The sequence below is a fragment of the Hylaeus volcanicus genome, chromosome 1, assembly GCF_026283585.1.
Source record: "Hylaeus volcanicus isolate JK05 chromosome 1, UHH_iyHylVolc1.0_haploid, whole genome shotgun sequence".
Lineage (NCBI taxonomy): Eukaryota > Metazoa > Arthropoda > Insecta > Hymenoptera > Colletidae > Hylaeus > Hylaeus volcanicus.
The window spans coordinates 18,378,535-18,396,214 of NC_071976.1; the positions used below are offsets into that span (position 1 = coordinate 18,378,535).

The 17,680-nt window shown below is 34.8% G+C and overlaps 1 protein-coding gene across 1 annotated transcript in view; it reads left to right on the forward strand.

Moving 5' to 3' along the window:
* The window catches only part of LOC128884053 (uncharacterized), a 638,316-nt gene that overhangs the window by 610,186 nt on the left and 10,450 nt on the right, over nucleotides 1-17,680 (forward strand). The window contains exons 13-15 of the mRNA XM_054137083.1: nucleotides 4,806-4,984; nucleotides 6,243-6,404; nucleotides 12,356-12,629. Of these exons, the coding sequence (XP_053993058.1) occupies nucleotides 4,806-4,984; nucleotides 6,243-6,404; nucleotides 12,356-12,629 (615 nt within the window). The remainder of the gene's footprint in view (nucleotides 1-4,805; nucleotides 4,985-6,242; nucleotides 6,405-12,355; nucleotides 12,630-17,680) is intronic.

The following is a 17,680-nucleotide window of genomic DNA, read 5'->3' on the forward strand; positions in this document are numbered from 1 at the left end:
GTCGATGCTTCGATGCACGCGAACAAGTGACTCGACGTGCATCGAAGCATCGACCTAGCGCGTAGCCTTCGCTACCGCGGCCGCTCCAACGGTCTACGCGCGCTCTGATTGGTCGGGGTTTTCGCTTAATATCTCCTTAACGAAGCCCCATCCGACATTTTTGCAAAGGAAATTGTTGTTCAGAATCGTCTCAGCTACCCCCCATTTCCGGCTCCTCCCCGAGTTTTGGGACACCCTGTATGTAAAATAAAGATATATGTTAAACAACCAAGCCTCGGTTATGTATTCGCATATTGTAAATCCATCTCCTTGAGAACGAAGCTTCACGCGAGAAGCATATTCCACGATTCTCTACTTGTTTTTGCAGGAAGATTCAACCGTTCTCGTACCGTATTACCTTTACCGCGATAACGTAGAGAAATATTGTTTCTGGAGAATCTAAGAGAATATTGTTTCTTTGAATCTAAGAGAATATTGTTTCTTTGAATCTAAGAGAATGTAATGCCAGTTATACTGTCGAGTCTGTTTTTTACAATAAAAAAAAATTACATACAACAATGTTTTTCAATATTTTTACACCATATAATCCAGCATCGAAAAACACATTAAAGTATAAAATTTCAAAAGTAAATACTAGTAGTTAGTTTTTGTAGTATTGCCCTCTTGTAATAAGATATCCTACTATAGATAATAAATAAATATGACATTGCGATTATGCCAACTATGTTAATTTAGATATGCATCCAATTTTTTTCTACACGGCAGATACGTTCCGCAGAAATTCGTGTAAAAACAATATAAGTTTCTTATAGTAAAATTAGGGATACGTTCCATGTTATTCGAAACCCGTGTAAGATGAAATAAAGACGATTAAAAATCGTATTAAAAAATGCTGAAAACTATATAAGTTCTGATATGCATATGAATAATATGTGCATATGCAATTTAATGGAACATTAAAACTTAAAATATAAACATAATTCTGAGGTAAAAATGAGTAGTGGAAACAAAAGAAGAATCTGTTAATCCAAAATTAAAGATAGAAAACTCAAAATTAAAAGTAGAAATACAAAAATATTATATAATTACATAATTATTCGTCACTACTGAATAATCAACGCAATTATTAGCACCGAATTAGACCAAAGTCGCTATCATCAATTTTTTTGATACGTTAGCACCAAAGACTGCAATTTGTTCTAAACCACTCATAGTCACGTACGTAAGTTCAACATAATGACATTAACTAGAACGAGATAGGACTTTGTTAAATCGTGTAACTTCAAATTCATATTAAAAGAAACGCGTGTAAAAAATGTCGAGTGCACTTACTCATGTTCGGTTAATCACAATGTTAAGCTTTAAAAAATGTCTAAAATTTCTCAATTTGAAAAGTAACTCAGATATCTAAAAAAATAATTCTTTAAAATCGACAATCAATGTACAGCGTTATTGGTTTAAGTGGAAAGGCTTGATATCCATATAGATGGCTGCTGCAGAAAAATTTAAAGAATTGAATTAAACAATGCTACACGTTACATGTTTAATATAATACGTAAACAATTGCGATGACTAGCCCACCGGTTGATTAACCGCTATCTGGTCATGCATTTATGTATTAAATCGACGTATTATGGCAGGACAGATTCCGCTCCCTTCGTTAATTGAATATTCCTTTGCAAAGGAATTGTCTATCGAATACGTGGGCGCACAATTTCGATCTTTCGGAATTTCCAGTCTCGCTTCCAGAGCCGCCATCGCGATATCCGTAGACCATCTATCCCATGCATAAAATTTTATTGTCATCCAGAGAGACCGATCTTCTGGTAGGAGAAGTCGTAGACTGTCCCTCGACTTCTGTTCGTATCGAATGATCGCCTAGTGAAATTTTCGCATACGAAACGCGAAAATTTCGCTTTCACCGCAGAGTCTGTGAAATAAAAGTGGTCAGGGACCGAGAAGAATGAGCTAGAATCGAATTCAAGCCAAAGGAAATTGGAAAATGATAGTAACCGCTCTCTAGATACGTTATACGTCGACGATCCGAAGTCAAAAATAGGACTGAGACTACTTGTTGAATTATTCTGTATCTGAATTTTTCAGCAGTTCAGCGATTTAATTATTCGGAAAGGATGTATCGAATATTCAACGAATATAATTTTATTACAATTCGTATATAGAAATAGCTTCATCATTGTTCAAAAACATTAAACTATTGATCTATTGCAAGAATATTTGCTTGGATACTATTCAAATACTGATGTATTTGGATACTATTCGAGCAACAAATTATTCGAATACTATTCCAGTATTGAATTATTCATACTATAGACCTGTTCGAATATTACACAAATATTATTTAAACATTTAACTAGTTTAATAGCATTCGAATAATAGTCTATTTAAATACTGTATGAATATTGAACTCTTGCACTACTTGAATTCTATTTGGGTATACACTATTCGAATGCTATTCGAATGTACGAAGTGTATTGTTTAAATATGAATAGAGTAATATCTCGTTAAGCGCACAAATTTGTCTACGATAAGTGCACAGAAACCAGTCCCACTGGTACCTATTCGAATACTAAACAACTATTATTTGAATATTTAATTATTTGAATATCACTCGAACAATAAACAGTTTAAATACTATTGTAGTATTCGATTACTTTTTTAATACTATTTCCATACTTTTCAAATATCGAAGCATATTATTCGAATACACTATGGCATATTGTCTTTTTCAAGTCTCATTCGAAACTCATTAAACTATTCAAATACTACCCAAACATTAAATTATTTGAATATTATTTACATATAGAGTGCTTTAAATACAAATTACACTAGATTAATATTTAAATAGCAATAGAAATAACTTGAATTGACGAACATTGTGTACACTGATCAAGTATCTGAATATTTACAGTAATTGATATTCAATTACACAAAGAACATTTCAAAACCCTTCATACATTGAAGAAGTATTAATTTCTTAACGTTTGTTTTTAAATATTGGTACATCTACGAGTCCCCTTGGAGTTGAACGACCTTTGGTACATAGGGACTAAACGATCGACTGGTGTTTGCGAAGTGAAAGCTTCCTTAAACGAAGCACCGAATGCATAGAAGAAGGGAAAGGAGAAAGAATGAAATGGTTTGACGCATCGGGACACGCTAAAGTTAGCAGAAACAAATGTAGTTTCGACGTCGCGAAAGTTTCATGCGTTTCCCTGCATATCGAGAGGCTCACAGAGTCGGAAAACAAAGTCCTAGAGAAAAATCGCATCGGAGCAAACATATCGGGGCTCGACCTTTCGTCTCTCGACTTCGATCTATCGTTTCGTGTTCGCCTCGATACGCGACGACAACTGTCGAATCAGAGCTCAAACAACTTCAATACTCGAATTCTAATGCTTTCAAAGAGCTCGTTTATAACAAATAATAAATGAGAGTAATCGCAATAAATATATCGACAAATAAGATTGCTTAATTTTTGGTAACGATATGTTTCTTCTTCTCATTACAGAAAAAGGTTCAGTGAAGCTCGTCATCTATGAATACTAACATGATTGTACATAATTTGTTGACTTATGATATTATGAATCTACATTATGTCCTTAGAATAATGATATTTTGCTCATTTAGAATTATTTATTATTTTCCCGAGAATTATTCGGTATATTTCTAACACCGAATGTTTTTACATTTTTATATAATACTTTCAATATATTTCAATACTTAAGATTATCTACTCGATACCTTCTCAATCATAGATTCTTAATCACTATCGTAATCCAATTTTTTCTTCATTTAATTGATAAAATACATTGAGAATTGATTATTCCGAATAAAAATTAGTTCACGTGATTTCTAATATTAGATGTGATTTATTCTGATGCAGTAAGACATACTGATCATTATGCAACTTTATTTCTTACATATTTTTTCTTTCCTACATATTTATGTATATAAACATTAAGAGAGTTATACATAGTCGTCGAAACTATTTTCGTTTTAGTTCACCACATACTTAGCTTAGACTAATCGTCGGAACACGAAAGCAAAATAAAAATAAATATAGGAAATGTCACACGTCATTTCAAACATAAAGAATCCTTGAAGAATAAAACAAATAATTTAAATTTGATTGGTACCTCAAACAGAGGTACAATTTTATTCGTTTCAAAATATGTACTTATATATTTACGATATCTTCATTATTTATTAACCCTCTATAGACCAAATTATATTCGATATCCAAAAAAATTCTACAATAGGACCATTGATAAACACCAATGGTAAATAAAAATAAATTTAAAGGAAAATTTTAATATGCATAAATTTTCATCTATACAGTCACAATAGATACATATTGATAAAAGAATTATTATAAATCAGAAATCAAAGGTGTACATAATTGATATGTGACCTCAAAGTAATGTGACTTTACAGAGAGTTTGTCTACATTAAAATCATATAAGTTAATATAATATAATATAATAACGAATATCATACAAAACAATGGTGAGAAATATATTACACATAGCGAGACAGTTTCAAATTAATAAAATGAAACCTCTGCTTAAACTGCCAATCAAATTGAAGTTATATTCGCATGCTGTTTTTTATGAGTTACTCTTACATTTTTTTTTTTTGACAAACGTCTGTGACGTTCGTTGGACGTTGACTCGTGGTGAATCGGTTTATCTTACCGGTTCAGCCAGACTTCAGCCGTCGAAAATATTTTTAATCCTTCCGATCGGTGACTACGATTGCATTCGACGACGTTGTCGATATTTCAGAACGCGAGGGTGGCACTCAACAACCGGCCAGCGTGTGCAACGTTGAATATTACGGATTGACCTCACGGGTGAATGGTTCCGTGGTGCATCCGGAGCCTCACCGATTATCCGCCATGAAGGGGCCTATAAAGTGCAAGCAGCACTTCATTCCAGCTCGTAATCAGTCGGTCGTCATTCGAGTAAGTCGATCAATGCTTAACCAGCGAGCCATTAAACTACTTAAACGTGTTTTTCAACAATCACAATTTTCATTTAATATTAAAAGTAAAATGAGTTGTAGTAGATATAAAATACCATACTTCAGTTTTTGACTCGATGAAGGTTGTTGCAGATGAAATGTTCAAATTATCTAAGAAAATTTCGACAGTTATAATTTTACTGAAAATATTATTTATTATTTGAAACGACAAACTATTCAAACATGTTTGCTAAGAATCACGATTTCAATTTAAGTAAGCTGCGAATGTTTATGCATCTTCATATTTTTATAGATGCAAATCAAGAATTGGAACTTTAATAAAAGTATGATTTATCTTCTGAACAGAATAACACATACTGTATGTATGTATATATGATTGTTGATAGTTTATAAATGTTTGCATTCGTACACATTCTCACAAAGTATACCATTTGCCGTGAGTGCATAAACATCTACAGTCTAATTATAAACCAGACGGACTACAGTAGTTATAAAATACCATATTTCAGTTTTTGAATCAATGAAGGACTACAATTCATAATTTATTATTTTATAGTAAAGTAATTGGCTGATTCTCTATTATGTCGTTTTCAGGTAGCTTCAAGTCTTAAATTCATATATGATAAGTAAGATCTGACAAGACTTTTCAGTTATTAAATTAAAAAAAGAACTTTATAATTCCGCCAATTCAGTCATTATATAAGCAATTGATATTGCTAGAATATTCACAATTAACGAAATCATTGTCTCCTAAAGTAATTTAAAAAAAAAAAAGAAGAAAATGTTCCTTTACCAGTATCGTTTTCAAACAATTAATTTTAGTGGAAATGTCTTATCCAAGTGCTTTAATAAATATTGCTCTATCATGTACATATAGTAAATCATCATGTTTCATAATCGTTCAGTCACCATTCGCTGGAAATAAATAAAACAAGATCGAACATTAATATATTAATATTGCAAATTCAATTTACAATAACTAATTCCTAACATTATTATTAAAATGTTAATGAAAACTTGTAAATTTGTAACGGCCCTTTCTAACATTTTTGGAGGAATTACTAACGTCAGTACGCGATACATATAACTGAAAGAAAATGTGAACGAGTTAGCATGGAAGAAAGAGATTTGTCGAAAGGAATGCCCGACCCCGGCAGAAGTTCCAGGCATTCTTTCACGCGCATTGCACAGCGTCCTAGAACGTGAGGCGATGATGTGTTGTTGGTTTGCCCACGTAGGTGGAAAGCAGTACGGAACGGAGACCGAACAACACGTGCGAAACCAAGTGCGGGGACAGCGGCTGTCAGTGCGACAGCAGTGAATCCCTCGAGACAATGGACCACCTTCTACTGGTCTCTGAAACTGGTCACATCGTCACCTGCCTCTGCGGGAATTATCAGGTAAACATGAGACATGAGATAGATACCCTTCGCCCAACACTGGACGTGCAACTTTGTGTCTCGCAGCGCATGGTCCGTTACATTCTCTTCTTTCTGGTTCTACTGCAATTGTTAATCATACCTATATTTAATAATTATTTAGTTTTCTCGAAAGCAATTGACTTAATAGAAAATCTGTTCATTGGTGATTATTATGCATATGTATTTAGTAATGTCAAAATAATTTTTATTTAGATTGTTTTTAAATGAAATACCGATACTGAAGCTGTTACACAACTAGTTTTCTTAGAATAACTTTTTAATCGGCGTAGCGGGCTTTTCAGATATGGTTAGACCTAAAATAAAGAACCAAGTATTTTCATGTTCGACATGATATACTTGGTTCTTTGGTACAACAAATTTCCAACAAAAAATTACTCTTAGACATTTCCTTTGTGTCGTCTTATTCTCGAGTATTTTCACTTTTACTTTTTTTTCTGTGTTTTCGACTTGACACTCTTTAAACGGCCATAACTCCACTAAATTACAGTGCAAACTTAAAATTCAGTACATCATTCGAAAGGGCGTTAAATTTCCCATCTCCTAGATGCCAAACCAAAATTTATTACGTAGATTTAACAAGTGAAAAATTAGGTCAAACTTTACATTGTGAAAATTTAAAAAAATTTGACTTTTTCTGTATTTGTTTTTCGGTTTTAAATACATAGTTATTTGGCGGGCACTCTTCGGGAAAATCTTCCTCGAAGTCTCAGCTTTTGAATGGTATTGTCAAAAAAAATTGTACGATGGTATTTTAGGGAAAAAATGACGTTTAAATGCAGAAAAGCGTGGGTTTTTAAGTGAAAATCGATATTTTTCAACAAAAATCGACTTGTCACTTTAAAATTAGCTTGACATCGGGTTTGATGTATTTTTTGATGACACTCCCGAGTCTCCCCAATTAGGAAAAAAACTGTTTTTTTACACCTCAAAATTTTTTTTTCAATAAATTATTTTTTTCAAATTTAAACTCTTTTATCCCATGTCCTGTGCCGAAAACATCGATTTTTTGCTTTGTGAAATCGATCGTGTTGCAATCTCCATATCATTTATTGGTACACCGAGGTAGATTTTGATTAAATAGTCTCTAAAAATGAAAATTCTATGGATACATATTCAAAAACAATTATTCTTCACCTCTCACTCAGGCTCTACACGCGGCTGGGAGAGGCTTGAGATGTAAAAAAACCGTAAATGATTGTAAAAAAAATGGAAAAGTTAACGCTCTTTCAAATGCTGTACTGAATTTTGAGTTCGCACTGTAATTTAGTGGAGTTATGGCCGTTTAAAGAGTGTCAAGTCGAAAACACAGAAAAAAAATTAAAAGTGAAAATACTCGAGAATAAAGCGACACAAAGAAAATGTCTAAGAGTAATTTTTTGTTGTAAAATTGTTGTAGAATTGACACCCTGCGTATATCCGGACTTGTACGTAGACACCCTGTATACTGTGGAAGTATAGACAAATTTGACAAAATATCAAGTTTTGTAAGAATGGTAAGCATTTGAAAGAAAATCTCGTTTTTAGCACAAAATGTACAGTAAATGTACACAAATGTACAGTTCTCAACATATCGTAAACTCCGTATGCGCTTGCAAGGTATACATCCTGTAGAATATGAAAAATAGTTATTTTTTTATTTCAAGTCTAACCATACCTGAGAACTCCGCCACGCAGATTGGAGAGTAATTCTTGTTGCGCAATGGCTTCAGTATCGCTATTTTATTTACAACATCTAAATAAAAATTATTTTTATATTGTTATAACAAATTTGTGTACTATCTGAATATTTTCTGCATATTTAGTGTTTTCTAAAAAGGCACAAAATTCGCAGTCTATTCATTAGTTAGGCGAGTAGAATAAATTGATCCATAGCCAGTCTAGTAGAATAGGACCACCTATATACGGACACGTACTTTACATTGGTCAGGAGTTGGCGAGGCACATACGAACTGATGGGGACGGAGGCAAGGAAATTTCAACGTTTGGTCCGCCTTCGCTCCCCCAGGAGCCCCCTTTCTTTCAATCAGTCACACTGCATCGTCGTAGTTCACACTAAATTGTCGGTTAAATACAAAGTGTATGTTATACGTCTCGAACTCTTTCATTTTTCTTATCAGATAATTTGTCAGTTCAGAACTCTGACAATATGAGTATACACTTTCATTATTTAGCGTTTTAAAATAATTCTTATTCATCGACACCTTGGCCTTGCCTGGCCACGCCAAGCATTTGACTTGTAGGCCGCGGAAATCTAGGCAAATCATCTGGCAACTCATTTCGATTTCACATATTTTTCTACTTTCTTGTAGTTTTTTATGGGGATCTTCTATTTTTCAATGATAACTCCTTGAGTCCTCCACTTTTTCATGTACCTGGCGTAATTTTTTTACTTTTTTGAAGTTCTTTATTTTTCTTACACATATCTACGCCAATAGTTACTATGGCGATTAAAACTTTCTCTCTAAAATCACTATTTCGAGTTTTCAAGGTCATCGAAACATTTTTAACAGTAATTACATACCTTTCTATCACCATACTATTACATACTATTACATATACAGGGTGTTCAAAAAAAAGCATACAATATTTATATGGTGTATAGAGTAAAAAAGCTTTAGTAAACATAGATCAAAAAGTAAACCGTTTCTGCGATATAAACATTTTTGTTTGCTAGTATCATGATTGACTTACTTGCTTCCATCGCATCCGATGTTTATGTCATTATTTATACATTGCGTTCTGAATGTTCCCATTCGAATGCCAACAGTAGATTTCATTGAGATTTAGTCAGTTGCGAATCGGCAATTTAGATATTACGAAAGTGTAAAGTAACGCGAAAATGTCTGCGCAGTATTCTAATGAAGAAATGGTAGATATGCATTTTATGTATGGTCGTGGTAATGGAAGTGCCTTAGCTGCACGATGAGGCTAGCAAACAAAAATGTTTATACATATCTCAGAAACGGTTGACCTTTGGACCTATGTTTACCAAAGCTTTTTTACTCAGTACAGTGTGCCCTATAAACCATATAAATATTTAATGCTTTTTTTAACACCCTGTACATTTTATCAGCATACTATTATACCCATCGTAGAATAGATTCCTGATCACTCTGATACGTTGACTTCAAATGACCTTGAAGGAAAAACTGACAATAGTTTAAAGGGGATTAGGAAACTGAACCCTCTTTTTCTCCTCTACCTCGATAAATATACAGAGGTTTCCAAACATATTTATTTCGTTGTTCGACTATTTCGCCACGTTTCACTATATGTAACTGCACATTTGCTCGTGTCATACAACATTGTCGCCCACAAGCGGGACAAACGAGTACCCACTGGGTATTATAAGCGGATTCCTCGAATCGTTTGCGAAACTGACGCGCGAAACGACGATGTTACAGGCTTCGTGAAAACGACATACGACCGATGGAACGCAGTCGCCGCATCAATGACCGCGACCGTTTAATTCGAAAAACGATCTGCAAGCATCGCTTTCCACCTCCTCCCCTCCTCTTCCGCAGGGTTCCCTAACGCCGTTCTCTTTTCCCCTTTCATTTCTGCCGCTCACGTCCGACTGCCACCGTTTCATTCAAGTTTCATTCACGGACAAACGCGGCACTCGCCGATTGTATTGGGTTGGACGTTGAATGCTCTCTCGTTCTATTCAACACCTATTCCATCAACCGGCGCGGAATTACTTCGAACGATTTCACCAGGTTGTGAATAAAACAAATAATGCGCGTTGCAGAGTCGAAACTAGAGAGGAGAACGAAGGGCAGGGGAAAAGGGTGGAGTTGAAAAGCTTGGAAAGTAGAGAAATTGTTTCCCAACGAATCGAGAGGTCTCCCGAGCGATTCACGAAACGCTTCGGGGTGAAATATGCTCTTTTCGATGGGCCACGTCGAACGATTGAAATTAACCTTTTACGAATCTTGCGCTTTTCAACCATTCACGGACGTCTCTGTTACATTTTTTGCTATAAATAAATCGAAGAGCTCCCTCTCGAACCGATTACCATACTGTTCGTCAAAGGATGAGCGCGTTACGTTTCAGAAATGATCGACGCGACTCTGAGATCAATTCACTATATCATTTTGTACAAAATGTTCAACAGTTGAAAAACTGGAGAGTGAATAATTAATTCTTGGTAAATTTCTAGTTGTAGTTGTAGCGAACTAAACACCTTAATTCACAATTTAGTTTAAAATGTTCTTTATTATACAGTAAGGTTCGTTTAAATTCTGAATTGTCTCTCAAAGTATTCACTAGCAATCCTGGCGACAGTCTGATACTATTCGCTTGAGATGAAAGCATAAACAGAGGTAGGGTCTGCTACCTGCTCGCACTTGGGACCTTGGTTGAGTGTCACAGAATGACGATGACGAGTGCCTGAATGTTTACCACATAGTAAATAATGTAGGTAGTTACCCATTTACCTACATAACTTCAATTTCAACATTCGTATTGTAGGATTTTATTAGGTAATGGCCATGGATTGTATTATTACTACAATGGTGGTGCAGGATTATAGTTGAACTATTGTCGGTATGAAAATGAGTAAAATAACATCTTTGCTATTAGTTGCACACGTAGTTTGACACTCTGACATCCGCTGATCTTTATGCTTCGCTCTCTCATTTAAAACTAAACTCTTTCCTTCGTCTAGGCACGTCTTCCTTTTACACACACGCACGCACGCACTCTTATCATTCATTCCCAACCTGGCGACTAGCAGTTTTTTTTTCTTCCAGCACATTTGAAACTGTCGCGCGGTCCAAACACTTCTTTTACGCCTCAAGTTCTCGTCATCCATCCATTCGTCGAACTCGTTCTCACACTCTACACCCAACTACCCTTACGTAAGCTTCGGCCTCGAATGTCACCAAAATCATACTCTATAGTATTTTTCTAAGTAACTTCAACTTTAACATTAATCCTTACAAAGGAAATTTTAATGTTCTCATTTTTCTAAATGACTTTAACGTTTCTGCTTTTATACGAAACTTCAACTTCAACATTCTTATTTTTCTAAACAACTTTAACTTTAGCAATCGTACTTTCATACGTTCTTTCAACTTTAACATTCTTGCCTTTAGAAGTAACTTTGTACTTGAACATTCCTATTTTCATGGCTAAGAAATAATTTCTGTTTAAAAAAACGTATTAAAATTCATGCAATAAAGCGTCAACGTTATATTTACCTAAGTAACTTTGTACTTGAACATTCCTATTTTCATGGCTAAGAAATAATTTCTGTTTAAAAAAACGTATTAAAATTCATGCAATAAAGCGTCAACGTTATATTTACCTAGTACATCTAACATAAATTTTGGTCTAAAATGCACTTTAGAATTCTATTTTTTTAATAACAAAGTACAGCTGTCAGCATAATGGACACATGAACAACATTGTCTTTCAAGTTAAATTTTAATCATTTGTAGTTTCATTTAAAATTAAGATGTCGGATATATTCCATACCATCTGTGTTTTATTAAAATACGAAATTCTAAAACCCCTTCTGGAAAATTCTTTTAACGATAATGATGAACACGATGTTATATTGTTTTTATTATTAGGTTGTCCCGAAAGTTTCTTTCGCGAGTTGCACTCAATTAATTTTATGTGGTCGTGTTTATAGAAATAGACAATCTAATTTCATCGATATTCATGTTGTAACAGTAATGGAGCAAAATGAATCGTGCACAATTCAGTAATGTAACATAAAACATGAACTATTGTGCATGTATTACTTATTAATAAAGCGAAAGAAACTTTTGGGACAACCTAATACAAGTAAATTCACCATAACCTGTGATATTATTATCTATTTATCAATGAGCATTAACGTTAAAAATGTTTATCGTACATATGAAACACGTTTCTCATATCTGTGGTGTATCCTACAGGACTGGCTTCCTGTTGGCATCCGTAGCTGGACACCAGTATACATTGAGTGGTCGAGGTCCTCGGAGGGCCTCAATTTCCGCGCGGCTTACGAGTTTATCAACGACACTTATTGCGGTGATTACACGACTACCAAGCTAGAAGGCGAGGTCAATGGCGGTGACCTGGCCAGCAGCGGGCTGAAGCTAAATCAGTACTATCAGCAAAGATGCACGTGGATATTGCAGTCATTGACGGATCGACAGCTCACCATTGAAGTGAAATCTACACAGAGCCGTAAGTACCTATACATTGTATTCTTCGTATCGTTTGAATACGGTATCTATTTATTTTTATTTTCTATAAGTTCGTATTTCGTTAATGCAAATTAATTTTAATTGTTCGACGATATCGTCGTTGAGTATCAGTCACAAGGATGAATACTTTTTATGTTCTCTTTTCACTGTACGTTACAGAGGTATAGGTGTATAATTGTCTTATTTGTATGATTAAATAAATTTTATTTCACTTCAAAAATGGGTAAAATATGTAGGTGCTTCGTACCTAAATTGCATATGCCAAACAAGATTTATTTTCATTTGAAGCCATTGAATATTGTCGCAAAATGTGTTACACTGTAGGAAAACGTCTTTTATAATTAGATAATCTTGCAAATAACACAATACAAATGTGGATTTGTTTGCTATTTCAACTTCATAATTTTCAAATTCGAAATCATCGTGTACTTATGGTTTCACTCGAGAGAATTTTCAAGAATAATTTCACAATTATTTCAAAAGAATTATTCCAAATAATTATAAAATAAAATAATATATTATTTGACATAATATTTCACATAATATTATTTCGAAAGTGATATCAGGTTTGATACTACTTATGAAATAAAATAACGTGTTATTTCACATAATATAATTCCACAACTGCCCAGGTCTGTTACATATCTACTTTCACAATTAATTACAATTATACTAATGTCTTTAAAAATATATCAAATCCACAAACGCCGCAGAAAGAATACTGTTTATTAAATTTGTCCCGAAGTAAAACCCTAGAACGTCTGCTGCATTTAAGAATCCTTTGCAAATCCTTGCACCACGTTACCAAAATTTGAGAAATTTTTGTGATATCCTGATAGTACCACAACCCGTTTTAAAGAATTCAACGAATAAAGAAACGACCATAGCTCAAGGGAACGCAATAAATCTGACGAATCGCACGAATCCTATTCGCAATCTTGAATGGACATCGAGAGAGATTCACAGTCTTTTGAGGAGATTTCGATCGAAAAATCCAAGGGAACAGCATCGATACTTTGCTCACCGTCTTAGTGGCTGACCGCCAAATTTCGTTCAATTCCGCTCTTAGTTGAAATTTCTATCCGCGCCATTGAGCATTGCACGGTCTCAAAGCAGACCGTCGTTGCTGGCCAAGGAAAGCAGTCGAGGTAAACATGAGGGCAAGGAGAGACGAGGCTCTCACGCGAGAGTCGTAGCGCCAAAAACGAATGGAACCAGGATTCGAGATTAAAGGAACCATCGGATTTGCCAGAACAACGAGAACTGGTCTTCCCCGAGTCAACAGAGGCTCGCTCCCTTTTCCCTCGAGTTCTCTTCCCATCCCACACAACCTTTCCTCGTCGTCTTTCCATCGGCAGTCACGTTGCGAAACAACACGGCACACCAAAGGCGGAACTGACATTGTTGCGGCCAACCATCCCCAGAAAATGGCTTTCACACATCTATTCGACCTCAGTTTCCATTCCAACGACGTTCTTTCCTTTCTTCCTACGGCTTCCCGTCGCGAACTATCGCCGCTCGCGCTACCACGCCGAGGTTTTGAAAGATGTGGAGAAGAAAGATCGCCGTGTGTCCCGCATGAACAACTGCTTGAAACGTTTCTACATCGAATTGAGTTTACTCTGCTAACTGAATCGGCTTCTTCGTTAAGCAACGACTACCACTGGTGGTGTTGTATTAAATTTCAGCATTAGGAAATAAACCAAGAGTAAATGTCCTTGACGCTTAACCAATCAGTGGTTGAGTGAAGAAGTTGTCGTTAACGATCGGGAACATTCTAAGTTTGCAGAAAAATGAGGAATTCTATAATTATCGCATTCATTAATATTTTTCGATATTATTTAATATAATTTCTCTTCAATGTTCCTGATAAAAAATTGTTCACTTAATACGAATATTTATTTATATTTACATTCTTCAAAATAGCAAAAGGAGAGAATAAAAGAGTGTTTGGTTGGCTTTGCAAGATTGCATGTTGCGTTTAAAAGTTTATTACGTTGAAGGTAAGAGGACACTATCATGTGGTCTTGAGAGGTTACAAACTGTAAGAATCTTTTCTCTCTCTCTCTCACACACACACACACGCGCGCGCATATATATACCTTTTCCTTACCTGGTATTGGGTTGTATTGAACATTTTCTCCCTTCTTAAGAGAAACTTACACTAATTAATGGTAAGGAACAATCAATGTTCGTATTATTTGTAAGATGTGCATTACTGGGCTTTGAAATGAAATTATATGAAAATGTTGAAAGATTGGGGTACAGATACCTGTTAAATTATTATATTTTTATTCCTATAGTAATCGATCTCATGGTAACCTTATTTTCCAGGTAAAAGAATGGCTTCAGAACCGACCGTATAAAACCCAGAATTTAGTGTTTATGAAAATAGTGCGAACACTTACCTTTCAACAAACAATTTATTCGTTGCCCGTTAACTCGATCTTTTTTGAAAGAACATAAAACTATGTCCATGGTAAAATCTGCCTGTTTAAAAAAAACCCCATTGACGATTTACAATGTTATTATATCATTGATATTCAAACGTTTTGTCAAATTTACGGAGAGGGTCATGGAAATACGTTAAACAAAAAGATTATTTCTCCGTAAACCTTAATGTAGCGTACGACTCACTGAACCAAAACTAAACAAAAACCACTGATGAAGGACACAGCATATTTTACAATGTGTGTATATATATTTTTTGTTCCTATTCTGCGCAATCAGAGTGGTTGCTTGTTCTTGTTTACATCGCCGTTACGAGCAAGTTTTGCTGTCGAAAAATTGCCGAACCGCGAAAAATGAGAGTAGAAAAAAAGCTGAAAGATGAAGCGAATGTTATACAGTGCCCTCGAATCGCGGTTCGAGCCTGCATCAATTATTCGCTCGTCGATGATTGCGGGTACATCGACAACAGAACCGATCTTTTTCGCGCGTCAAATGTTGTGTCCGTGACAATTAATTGTGAAACGGGCTCTCTTAATTGGTTGTTCGGGAGGGTTACGGATACGGTTCACTCTTGACCCGACACGATTCGTTGGAAAAACGAACCATGGTCCCGCGATCCTCGATAACATTTCGACAGATTCATTTCTAGCTACCCCTTCCCTCCTATCATTACTCAGTTTCAATGAGCGTATTCCAACTTTTAAATGACGCCGTTGATCAATGTTCGACTGTGACATATCTCCTCGGGCTCCATAAATAAAAATCTATATCGATGTTATTGTATTCCTGCCATTAACTGGGTCGTAGGTGCACGGTATTGAAATTTGTGCGTAGCGAGACGAGCAAAAGCGAAATCGAGCTTTTAATGAAAAATGAATATGGGGATGAAAAGTGCTATCTGAAATGCCAAACTTTTTGGGCACTCATTTTCTTCTAAACCTCTAATACTCATCAGCAGCCGCTATGTAACATTGAAACAAAATGTTCTTTATACATTTTATTTTAAATTTCTTTAAAAGGCTATATAAAAATTTTATTCGATGTGACAAATAATTGTGGAATTATGTTTTCATGCATAGAAGTAGACTTGTTGAACTATTAAAAGAAATTTGTGTTGCTTATTTTTAATCATTATTGTCGTTGCTATAGTCATATGAAGTTTACCTCCTTTTTCCACGGTTGACACGATAACTTGGCTTTGGATTATTCAAAAGCAAAATATTAAAAAGATTATAAAAATATAGTTTTGTCACTATCACCTGTACTAAAATGAAATACCTAACTATAATCCAGAAAAAAATAAAATAGCGGGTGTTTGAATTTTTGTAACACTAATTTTTAATTTTCATGATTTAAAAATATTAATGAATAATTATAATTTGAGTTCGTGTGATAACTACATAATTACATTTTAATTATCTGTTTGATTTTGTTCTTGAAGACAAATAATTATCGTTACTATGGTTAGCCCATCATACCATACAATATTTGTCTGAAACCAATGTTTCAGAAATTTGTTCGTTTTATATTTTTAATTTAGGAAATAATTGGTCTGTATACTATTAAACCGATATACTCTATACTAAAGTTTTTCTCACTATGTAGGGAGTGTAATGACTAGACTGCGGAAGTTTATGCAAATGCATATTTTTATAGGAAATAGTTAAAAGAATGTAACCTATACAGAAATTTGTTTTGAAATTAGAGTACTATAAAAATACATTTTATATTTTGCATATTTTGCATAATGCATATGCTTTGCATATTTATGTTTAAAAACATATGCAATAATATATCACATATGTTATTTATCGTGGTCATGTGAAACATCTATCTTGACAAATTAGTTTCGTCTATCAGCAAACTTTCGTATCATAATTGTGTAGTGTTTACACAAATACAGGCCATATGAAACCATATTTCTCCAACCTTAAGTTGCTAATCGAGCGTTAGATGTGACAGTTTGTATTTGCAATTCGAATACGTCAGTTCGATCATCGCAGTTAATGTGATCTCTGTGGAAAAGTGAATGTATTTAACTGTCTCTTAATTCTCTAAAAATGCCGAAAGTTAGAAAAAGTAGACAAGCATTAATGCTAAGTTGGATCAAAAACGATTCCAATTTTGTCATTAATGACAATTACAGTAATGATAACGCTGAGAAGCATTTATTGCAAAATTTGCAATAAAAATGTGAAGCGTGAAAGGAAAGCGCAGTTAGACCAACACATAAATATCGCCACACATAAGAGGGAAATCGAAGAGACTGCTAAAGGTCGATTCAGACTATACGACACGGACCGTCACGGACCGGCAACGACATGTACCGGCACCAACACAACAAAACATTAAAACACGCGTTTTAATGGAACTATTCACACTTAACAGACACCGACCTGAACGTTCCTTCAACGGGCATAGTGTGAATAGTTCCATTAAAAAGCGTGTTTTAATGTTTTGTCGTGTCGGTGCCGTTACGTGTCGTTGCCGGAACGTAACGGTCCGTGTCGTATAGTCTGAATCGGCCTTAATTCACGTGAAACAGAGGAACACATAGCAACGAGCTCAAGAAAAAATGAA